General features: G+C 35.8%; 1 protein-coding gene across 1 annotated transcript in view; it reads right to left on the bottom strand.

Annotated features, from left to right (window-relative positions):
* LOC132725378 (uncharacterized) overlaps positions 1–10631 on the bottom strand; it is a 120395-nt gene extending 109764 nt beyond the window's left edge. Inside the window, exons 1-2 of the mRNA XM_060710481.1 lie at positions 7930–10631; positions 1721–1879 (exon numbers count right to left, since the gene is read on the bottom strand). Of these exons, the coding sequence (XP_060566464.1) occupies positions 1721–1879; positions 7930–8502 (732 nt within the window). The 5' untranslated portion in view covers positions 8503–10631. The remainder of the gene's footprint in view (positions 1–1720; positions 1880–7929) is intronic.
* Positions 10632–12262: the final 1631 nt, after the last annotated feature.

Raw genomic sequence — 12262 nt, 5'->3', positions numbered from 1 at the left:
TTTATTCATTTATTAATATATTTTTATGCTCTATCTCTAAACTAATATCATTGAACGCATGTATTATTCATTAAAAATAAAAATGTTGTCGAATATTCTTCGTTCATGATGTAAAGTATCACAAGTGAAAACAAAAGTAGACAACTTGATTCATTAATATCAAAAGGAAAGATTATAACCGATGATTTCCCACACTGATAAGTGTCATATTTATCAGTTCATAAACATGTAAACATACCGCGAGGTCAGTGTATTAGACTGTGTCACTGTTCATATCAATTTTTCATTCAGGGGGTAAGTTACGATCTAAACCAGTCAATGACCCACAAAAAAGTAGACTGTGTCGCTGTGTTTTGAGATAAGAAGTGATAAAACGGAAGTTCTAGATGGAAAACCAAATGAGTACTTTTCTAATTTTTTAACTTTTTTAATTTAGACTGGAGATTCCAAGTCATACTTTTCGTAAGTTTGAGCCAATCGTGATTTTCTTGAGCCAATTTAATTATATTGTTGCCAATTTGCTAATTGGCTCCTGCCAGCGTGAGCCCTGATGGTAAATTGAAAACAACAACCGTAACAAGAGCTGTCGGTAGGACAGCAACGCTCGACTATTCTTAGTGCTTGATAGTAAAAAAAGCCTTGATTAAAAGGTAAAATTTTCTAAGTAATGCAATAGGCAAAATTTTTCTTTAAATCCATATTACAGTTATAGGCCTTGGAGAGAGTCCTATTATGCTCTCAAAGAAGAGTATAAAATTTCAACATGTTTCAAAGCCTTATGTCAATGAATTTTGAAAATATTTGAGGTATTACAAAAACTTTAACGTAAATTCTAAGTCGAAAAAGGGGCATAATTCTGTCAGAATGCTTGATAGAGTTACCTCCTTCTGTCTACATGTTGGGGTCATGATGGTGAACAAGTGTGCAAAGTTTCAAAGCCATATGTCAATGGACTTTAAAAATATTTGAGGTATTACAAAAACTTTAACAGAAATTCTAAGTCGAAAAAGGGGCATAATTCTGTCAAAATGCTTGATAGAGTTACCTCCTCCTGTCTACATGTTGGGGTCATGATGGTGAACAAGTGTGCAAAGTTTCAAAGCCATATGTCAATGGACTTTAAAAATATTTGAGGTATTACAAAAACTTTAACAGAAATTCTAAGTCGAAAAAGGGGCATAATTCTGTCAAAATGCTTGATAGAGTTACCTTCTCCTGTCTACAGGTTGGGGTAATGATGGTGAACAAGTGTGCAAAGTTTCAAAGCCATATGTCTATGGACTTTGAAAATATTTAAACTATTACAAAAACTTTAACATAAGTGGTTACGCCGGCGCTCGGGTGACTACAATAGCTCTACTTATTCTTATCGAATAGTCGAGCTAAAAATCATCTTTATTTTCGAATCGTAATATAAAATGAAATGTAAAATGTGATTGCACTTGCATTTATTTACACCAGCTAGACACCGACATGGAGTTACGCGGTAATTCTCTCTCCGAGTCATGCACTCCTATTTTCGTCTGGGAGTCACTCTCATCACACGTTTCTCACGCGGAGTCACTCGTTTTTATGGACAAATACTCTCGCGGAGTTGCGAGTGGATTCCTCGATCCTCCGAGGATTTTGCATGTTCCTCGTTATCTGTACTGTATCTTAAATCATTATAAGTTAACTCCATAAAGATTTCAAACTGACACAATTCATTATTTACACTTACATCTTGAAGTTTCTTCACTGCTATCTGGGCATCTGATCGGTGTAATAGCTCTTTACCATCTTGTAAAACTGCTATCATATCGTCTAAGTAAGTATTTGCCTCACTTTCTTCTAATTCCATGCTGCTTGAGTGAAAGATAGCATTTCTATAGTGACGAACCTATTGAATAAAAAACACAGTTTCAACATTATTGTATGCATAAATATACAGTGATTAGCAAATCAAAATTGTTTTGTAGAAAATTGTTTGGGTACTTACCTACATATAAGATGCTATCATGAATTATACAGGCATTTTTCATATATTTTACAAAAATGTCACATGGCAAATTTGGGATAATTGTGTCTTAATTTTCTATTCGAACAAGAGCCAGTTGAACCGGGTGATGATCCCCAAATAGGTTTTGGACACAGAAAGGTATACCTCTTGTAGTGTCAGAGTTATTTTACAGACAAAGTTCAAAGTGTAAAAACAACCCAAATATTGCGCACGACACATTGTCTCAATATGGCGATCATTTCTGTGAAAAAGTTGGAAAATCCGACTTCAAATAACAAAGTTATGGGCTGGACACGATTTTGCTGCAAGGTCATGCCGTGACCTTCACCTTCAAGGTAACCACCCAAATGATGCTCATGACACGTCGTCTAAATATGGTGATCATTTCTGTTAAATAGTTGTTAAATCAGACTTCAAATAACGAAGTTATGGGCTGGACAGGATTTTCCTGCAAGGTCATGCTGTGACCTTCACCTTCAAGGTAGCGCCCAAATGTTGCGCATGACACGTCGTCTAAATATGGTGATCATTTCTGTTAAATAGTTGTTAAATCAGACTTCAAATAACGAAGTTATGGGCTGGACAGGATTTTCCTGCAAGGTCATGCTGTGACATTCACCTTCAAGGTAACCACCCAAATGATGCCCACGACACATTATCTCAATATAGTGATCATTTCTGTGAAATAGTTTTAAAATCTGACTTCAAAGAACAAAATTATGCGCCAGACACGATTTTGCTGCAAGGACATGCTGTGACCTTGACTTTCAAGGTAGCGACCCAAATGTTACATGCGAAACGTTGATTCAATATGGTGATCATCTCTGTGAAATAGTCGTTAAATTCGACTTCAAGTAACGAAGTTATGGGCCGGACAATATTTTGCTGCAAGGTCATGCTGTGACCTTGAACTTCAAGGTAGTTACCAAAATGTTGCGCACGGCACACTATCTCAATATGGAGATCATTTCTGTGAAATAGTTGTAAAATCGGACTTAAAAAAATGAAGTTATGGGCCGGACACAATTTTCCTGCAAGGTCATGCTTTGACCTTTTCCTTCAAAGTAGTGATCCAAACATTGTGTGAGACTTATCGTCTCAATATTATGATAATTTCTGTGAAATAATTTTAAAATACGACTCCAAATAACGAAGTTATGGGCTGGACACGATTTTGCTGCAAGGTCATGCCATGACCTTCATCTTCAAGGTAGCGCCCAAATGTTGCGCACGACACATCATCTCAATATGGTGATCATTTCTGTAAAATAGAACTTTGTAAAATCAGACTTAAAATAACGAAGTTATGGGCTGGACAGGATTTTCCTGCAAGGTCATGCTGTGACATTCACCTTCAAGGTAACCACCCAAATGATGCTCACAACACATCATCTCAATATGGTGATCATTTCTGTGAAAAAGTTTTAAAATCTGACTTCAAAGAACAAAGTTATGCACCACGATTTTGCTGCAAGGACATGCTGTGACCTTGACTTTCAAGGTAGTGACCCAAATGTTACATGCGAAACGTTGATTCAATATGGTGATCATCTCTGTGAAATAGTCGTTAAATTCGACTTCAAGTATCGAAGTTATGGGCCGGACACGATTTTGCTGCAAGGTCATGCTGTGACCTTGACCTTCAGGGTAGCGACCCAAATGTTGTGTGTGACAGGTGGTCTCAATATGGTGATCATTTCTGTGAAATTGTTGTAAAATCCGACTTCAAATAACAAAGTAATTGGGTGGACATGAATTTGGGACGTATGTACGTCCGGACGGACATACCATTGTTACTTTTGATGTTTATGAGGCAAAGCAGCTCATAAACACCACCTGGACCAAAGTCCATAAGCAAAATAAGCTCATAAAAACAAAACAAGAGGGCCATGATGGCCCTGAGGTCGCTCACCTGTATATAGCCCCCCCCCCCCCAATGTTGCAGGGCCAATTTTGACCCCAGGGCTTTTATATGCACAAACTTGGTAGACACCTATTAGAACATGTTTGATGCTAAATATCTTAGCCATAGCTCTTTGAGTTCTTTAAAAGAAGATTTTTAAAGTTTTTACTATATGCATAGAGGGAAAATCAATGACACCCCCGGGGCGGGGCCAATTTTGACCCCAGGGCTTTTATTTGAACAAACTTGGTAGACACTTATTAGAACATGTTTCATGCCAAATATCTAAGCTCTAACTCTTTTGGTTCTTTAAAAGAAGATTTTTAAGTTTTTACTATATGCATATAGGGAAAATCAATGACCCCCTGGGGCGGTGCCAATTTTGACCCCAGGGCTTTTATTTGAACAAACTTGGTAGACACCTATTAGAACATGTTTGATGCTCAATATCTTAGCCATAGCTCTTTGAGTTCTTTAAAAGAAGATTTTTTAAGTTTTTACTATATGCATATAGGGAAAATCAATGACCACCCGGGGCGGGGCCAATTTTGACCCCAGGGCTTTTATTTGAACAAACTTGGTAGACACCCATTAGAACATGTTTCATGCTAAATATCTTAGCTCTAGCTCTTTGGGTTCTTTAAAAGAAGATTTTTAAGTTTTTACTATATGCATATAGGGAAAATCAATGACCCCCCGGGGCGGGGCCAATTTTGACCCCAGGGCTTTTATTTGAACAAACTTGGTAGACACTCACTAGAAGATGTTTCATGCCAAATATCTAAGCTCTAGCTCTTATGGTTTTTTAAAAGAAGATATTTAAAGTTTTTTCTTTCGGTTGCCATGGCAACCAGAGTTCTGCATGGAATTAAATTCTTTGAACAATTTTTTAAGGTGACCACCAAAGGAACATTCCTGTGAAGTTTAGATGAAATTGGCTTAGTGGTTTATGAGGAGATGTCATTTAAAGAAAAAGTTTACGGATGACGGCCGGACGGACGCCGGACGAAAAGCGATCACAAAAGCTCACCCTGTCACTTTGTGACAGGTGAGCTAAAATAGTTCTTAATTTGAATTTTATGAGTTTTTGTTCTTTATTTAACTACGGAATGAAGCTCTAATCAAATGTTTGCTCGGACTGACATGCGGACTGACGGATATTCTCAAAGTAATTATGTGGCTACTCTATTGTTCTCTCTATTGTTCTTTTTAGCCACACAAAAGAAAATAGCCACATAAAAGCATTACGGAATGAACTAGACCTATCACTGAAGGTGATTAATACCCCACCAGCAACTTTGACTTTTGAAAAAATAAGTTGTCTGAAGAAAAATTTGAAATAAACCTACAGAAAATAAAGTACCATCAGCACTGTGTACAAAGAATTATTTCAATTTATTGCAATCCCAACTAGGATCTTGATATAAGCTTGTTAATACACCAAGTTTGATAACAATATCTCATTCCTAACCCTAGTAATTGTCTGGAAACCATTTTTCTATTTTTAGTAACTGTGACCTTGAACCCAGGGAGTCCAAATGCAATACCAAGCGCGGTCTTCATGTAAGCTTGCTAAACACCAAGTTTGATTACAATATCTCATTCCTAACTTAAGTTATTGTCCGGAAACCATTTTTCTATTTTTAGTAACGGTGACCTTGACCTTGGCCCAAGGGGGGTCCAGATGCAATACCAACCAGGGTCTTCATATAAGCTTGCTATACACCAACTTTGATTACAATATCTCATTCCTAACTTAAATTATTGTCCGGAAACCATTTTTCTATTTTTAGTAACGATGACCTTGACCTTGGCCACAGGGGGTCCAGATGCAATACCAATCGGGGTCTTCATATAAGCTTGCTGTACACCAAGTTTGATTACAATATCTCATTCCTAACTTTAGTTATTGTCCGGAAACCATTTTTCCATTTTTAGTAACGGTGACCTTGACCCCAGGGGGTCCAGATGCAATACCAACAGGGGTCTTCATATAAGCTTGCTGTACACCAAGTTTGATTACAATATCTCATTCCTAACTTTAGTTATTGTCCGGAAACCATTTTCTATTTTTAGTAACGGTGACCTTGACCTTGGTCCCAGGGGTTCCAGATGCAATACCAACCGGGGTCTTCATATAAGCTTGCTGTACACCAAGTTTGATTACAATATCTCATTCCTAACTTTAGTTATTGTCTGGAAACCATTTTTCTATTTTTAGTAATGGTGACCTTGACCTTGCCCCCAGGGGGTCCAGATGCAATACCAACCGGGGTCTTCATATAAGCTTGCTATATACTAAGTTTGATTACAATATCTCATTCCTTACTTTAGTTATTGTCCGGAAACCATTTTTCTATTTTTAGTAACGGTGACCTTGCCCTTGGCCCCAGGGGGTCCAAATGCAATACCAACTGGGGTTTCCACATAAGGTTGCTATATACCAAGTTTGATTACAATACCTCACTCCAAACTCTAGTCATCGTCTGGAAACCATGATGTGGACCGACCGATGGACCGACGGAATGACCAACCGGCCGACAAGCTGACTCCTATATACCCCCCCTAAACTTCGTTTGTGGGGGTATAATGACATCAAAGAGGAAGAACAGTTACCTATTGTCACTCTAGCCATATAATAACTGTCCTGTGAGTGCAGACTGACGGACGGACAACCCGGCGACTATGTGCTCCCCCGAAATTTTTCGGTGAGTATAAAAAATAATTATGAAATTTATCATTTCGGAAAATATGCCAGCATTCAAAATGTTCAAATTCTTTTAACAAAGCTTAATAAATCTTATTGAAACTGATCAGAAATTAAAACATATCGGCAATTTTCAGAACCTCCACACCAAGTACAACAAGAGCTGTCAGAAGGACAGCGCGCTCGACTTTTTTAGTGCTTGCCTATAAAACAAAACTTTGACAGTTAAGGGCACACAAGACTTTAACTAGGAATTTCTAAGTACAAATCAAGAAACATTTTCACAGAGTTATCTTCTCTTGCTTACAGATAGGTCTCATGATGGCACATAAGAACTCCAACTTCCAAAGTAATATCTCAAATGGTTAAGTCAACAAGTGGACAAGAATGAAAATCTTAACTGAGTTTCTAAGTCAAAAAGGGCCATAATTCAAATAAAATCCTTAACAGAATTACCTTCTCCTGCCCATGTTTTGGGACCATGATGGTAAACAAGTATTCCAACTTTCAAATTAATATCTCAAACAGTTCAGTCAAAAAGTGGACTGGTACTAAAAACTTAACCAAGATTCTAAGTCGATAAAAGGCCTTAATTTTTTAAAACAAATCCTTGACAGAGTTACCTTCTCTTGCGTACAGATGGGGGTAATGATGTGAAATAGCATTAAAAGTTTCAAAGCAATATCTCAAAGGGTTAAGGCAATAAGTGGATTTTACCCATATTCAATGTATTTTCTAAGTCAAAAAGGGGCATAATTCTGTCAAAAACCTTGACAGAGTTTATGTCCTCTTGTCTGTTGATGAAGGTCGTGATGGTAAACAAGTATGGTCAGTTTCAAAGCAATACCTCCAATGGTTTTGAAATAAAGTGAGGTGGTACAAAAAACTTAACCAAGCTCAATACACTTTCTAAGTCAAAAAAGGGCCATAATTCTGTCAAAAACCTTGACAGAGTTATGTACTCTTGTCTGTAGATGGAGGTTATGATGGTGAACAAGTATGGTAAGTTTCAAAGCCATACTTGTAATACTTCTGAAATAAAGTGGGGTGGTACGAAAAACTTAACCAAGGTGTGACGCCAACGCTAACGCTAACGCCGACGCCGACGCCGGGGGGAGTAGGATAGCTCCCCTTTTCATAGAAAAGTCGAGCTAAAAAGTGGTACCTTTGAAACCATTGAAGAAGACTGGTAAATTTGTATACTTTTGTTGTGAATCTTTAGATTTTCATTTTCAATTTTACTTTGGATGCTGAATATACAGCATTTACATTACAATTCAGCTAATAAAAGATAAACAAGACACTTTATTAATAATTTACCTTTGTAAAAAGATTGTTTGTTACTGTGACATCACATCCAATGTGGCTATGAAAATACTGGTTATTTATCATTAGATGTAATAACCCAGTACAATCAGTTTCACCAGCAGATTGTTTCTGCTCGTACCCTGGAGCATTTATAAAACACTTACAAATGCTCCAAGGATCTGTCACCCACTGTAGAGCATCGCTGTTTTTCCAGTTAGGTGCAGGTGGCGTGGATGAATGATGCTGAACAATAAAGTCATAGATGGCGCCACATATGTTGTTCGGACAAGCATTTTTGCCCTTAAAGCAACAGCTGCATTTTACTTGTCCAAGAGGACAAACTCTGTTTTTAGCATTCCCTACTGGCTTATGGTCTGGCTTGAGAGTTTCAACTTGACAGCTGCCACACGTCACAATTGATGGTAGTGATTTTGTAGAACGAATGTTTTGTAAGATATCCTTATGTTGTTGGTCAGCTATGTCATTACAGAATGGTACCAGTCCATCCTTTAAATATCCAAGTCCTAAACCAGCCTTTACCCACTGCCTGTATTTTTCCTTCTCTAAATGAAGTTGATGTGCCATCCTGATACTCTATCAATATCTATACAAACAAAACAAAAGTATTATGTTAGATTTTATATAAATAAGTAATTATGGTCTTGAATTGCAATTCAAAGTCCAAAATACTGGGTAAATATGATATGTGTTCCTAAAAAAAATCAATTACAGGGAGAAAAAAATAGAGTAGAGATGTTATCGATCAGTATTTTTGTATTGATATATCAGTAAGGAATTATCGGCGATACAGCGATATATCAATTGCCAGGCAATATTTAGCTTTCAAGATTTTTTTAATGTTCCATAAGGACACTGACGACTCTATGCAGTTGTAATTAAACATATGCATATTGTAAAGAAACCATTTGATAAAACAAAAAAAGATAAATAAGCTATGAAAACTGAACAATTTGTTTATTTCTTTTATCATATAACTATAAATGACAACTAATGACTATAACTTTAAAGTTTAAAGCATTTTCCATTCTAATTTTATTGTTGTTGCTGCAATTACGAAGTTATTGATTAGGTTAAATCCCGTCCTTGCTGTTCAAAATATACCGTGGTTTAATAAGCAAATTATAGTGTTTACAACCTGAATAATTATTAAAGTTTAACATTTTATAATCATAATTTAATTCATACAAAGAAACACTGACACACTTTTTCTTGGCATTTTCCCTTTTTAAAATCTGAATTGAGGGGTCTTTACACCCACTTAGCAGACGTGCGAGATTACAAAGAAATTCGGCAGTATTTGTTAGAGACACAGGGAGGTAATTTGGTGTGATTTTCATTTTCATTTTGGAAAAAAAATGTTTGAAAACATTTGGCATCACAGGCGCTTGTCACTTTATCAAATATTCTACATAATCGGCCTATATTATATATATATATGTATATTAAGATTATAGTATATACTTAGTATATAGCCCATATAGAACATAAACAAGAGCCCGGTTTGAGCCGGGTGATGCTCCCCGAATAGGTTTTGGACACAGGAAAGTACACCTCATGAAGTTTTAGAGTTATGTCCCTGGAAAAAGTTTAAAGTCCAAAATTAGGCAAGGCAGAGTTACTGTTCTTTGCACTGCACTTCTAATCCTTATCAATGTGATCTATCAACCTACAAAGTTTCTTGATGATATCTCTTATGATTTCCGAGTTATGTCCCGGACAACTTCAAAAAGTAAAAATAAACAAAGGGCAATAACTCCAGAATTAGGCAAGGCAGAGTTATGATTCTTGTGCACTGCATATCTACCCATTGAGATATATCTACCTACAAAGTTTCATGTTGATATCTCTTATAGTTTTAGAGTTATGCCCCGGACAAGATTTTTCTATAAGGGGAGATAATTCAAAAACCGGGCAAAATAGAGTTATGGTTCTTTGACACTGCACTCCCCCTCAATGCCCTCTACCAGTGTATGAAGTTTCAACAAATTATCTCCATGGGTTTTCAAGTTATGCTCCGGACAAGACAACGGACGGACAGACGGAGGGACGGACAGACAGACAGACGGACAAGGCGCCGACTATATGCTCCCCCGAAATTTTTCGGGGTGCATAAAAAGTTTGCTTCAAGCACCTGTGGTTGGCATTCAATACCCTATATTTAAAAAAAATTGAAATCAATTGTAAACGTGTGACCATATAAATGATTTACAAATATTCATTAATTGAACAAACATTATTTTTTATCCAGTTTCCACTCCTCCATTTGATATGTTCTATAATAAGTTATTTCCACGCACATGCAGCACATGTAACTGCGTGACACACAGAAAATCCCTTCCCTGGTTTGTGGTTATTTATGTAAATACTTTTTTATTTATGAACCAAATTAAACGATCTATTGAATATAAAATCATTTTTTATTATAAAACACTGTATCAAGAAAAGTTAATAAAAAAATAATCAATTTATAAAATATAAGTCATATTTGGTATCTTCTGTCCGCTACGGATATGACTTTTATAGAACGTTATTCGAATATAACTTATAACTTTTTTATTTATGGACCAAATTTAACGATATTTTGCATGTAAAATCATTTTATTATTATAAAACTTTGTATCAAGAAAATATAATAAAAAAAATAATTACTTTGTAAAATATAATTCTTATTTATAAAGTCATATCTGAGAATATGAGTCATCTCCGGTATTAAGACATACCGCATATTACCTGGCGATCCGCGACATTTGGAAATGGTTGATTCAGTACATGGGTTAACGTGAAGGACAGAGGATACCGAATATGACTTATAGTTCATAAAGTTTTTTCTTCATATGATATTTTATAATAATAAAATGAAATTACATGCCAAAAATGGTTAAATTTGATACTGTAATAAAAATATTACATGTTATATTTGTTGCATGTTCTAATTTAAAATAAAAGTCATAACCATAGCAGAAAGTAGATACCGAATATGACTTTTTACAGTACTGGACACGCGAAACCCGCACAATTCGCGCATTTGCGGCAAACCCTCATGCTTTATAAACGCGAGTAAATTCGCGGCAACTTGAGACATTTCCCGCGAATTCAACTCGCGACGATTTTGCCGTGAACATTTGCCATGATTCGCCAGGAATAATACATGTTACTTTGAATAAAAAGTGTATTTAGCACTCTATGAACTTGAAACCATTCGTATATTTTAGATGATATACATGTATGAAAATTAATAAGTAGATCTACATGAAGTTGTATCAAGAAAATCTTGTAATATTTTGTAATTAAATTATTTTATTGTCTACCAATCAACTTGCATTTTGCTACCCATCACCTACTCATCTTGGGCACCTGGCATTTTTTACTCGTGAAATTGAAAGTAAAGAAAGTCTCAATTTAAGTGATAAAACATTTACAATTTTCAACAATTATAATTAGCGTACCGTAAAATTCCTATTAAACGCCCCCGGGGGCTAAACATTTTCCAAAAGGGGGGCTATTATTACAACACAGTTTTTCCTTAATTCAAAAATCACTGTAAAAATCACTGTAAATACATTTAGCAAGTGTTGGTACATTAATAACATTAAAAAGTGTTGAGGTTTGAAAGTTAATATTATACATATTTGTGTTTACTATAAATTCAAATGGATTCTGAATGATTTGAATAAAATGATGGCTTTAATTATGAGTTCAGCACTGATGAGAAGATTGTTTTCCTTATCAAAAAGCCTGAGGGGCCTTTATTAGGGGAGGGGCGTTTATTAGGAATTTTACGGTATTAGACGTAATATTGTTCTAAAAATAGAATATGTGCGAAAGTTAACAATGGATTTTAATTACATTCGTATTATTATCAAAGTAACAATTGGACAATTAATTTTGTTATCGTGCGTTCTTTGATGTAGTTCCAATTACATTTTGTAATTTTAATCTTGTTTTGTTGTTAACTAATTTTCATCCAGCACCTGATTGCTTTGTTTTCGAATACAAAATGTATACCTTGTACACTGTACATGTTCAATTGCTAAATATTAATAAATATACATGACATTTACAAGATTTTTTTCCAAGTTTTTACTATATATATAGTGAAAATTAAAGACCCCCAGGCAGGACCAAGTTGTACTTTCTAATACAAATATTGCTGTAGATTGGCCGTTAATTACTGCGATACATCGCGGCGATTTTTCGTGAACCGTCATGAAATTTGTCGAACTTGCAAGCGGCAATGTTGTACCGCATAATGTCCCGTAACGACATAGACTACACTCACGGCATAACGCGACTTTTGCGGGTTTCGCGTGTCCAGTACTGTAAG

This window comes from Ruditapes philippinarum, unplaced genomic scaffold (assembly GCF_026571515.1).
Source record: "Ruditapes philippinarum isolate M1 unplaced genomic scaffold, ASM2657151v2 ctg4916_1_1_1_1, whole genome shotgun sequence".
NCBI classification, from domain to species: Eukaryota; Metazoa; Mollusca; class Bivalvia; order Venerida; family Veneridae; genus Ruditapes; species Ruditapes philippinarum.
The sequence above is the reverse complement of the archived record's forward strand: the minus strand, read 5'-3'. Positions and strand labels throughout refer to the sequence as shown.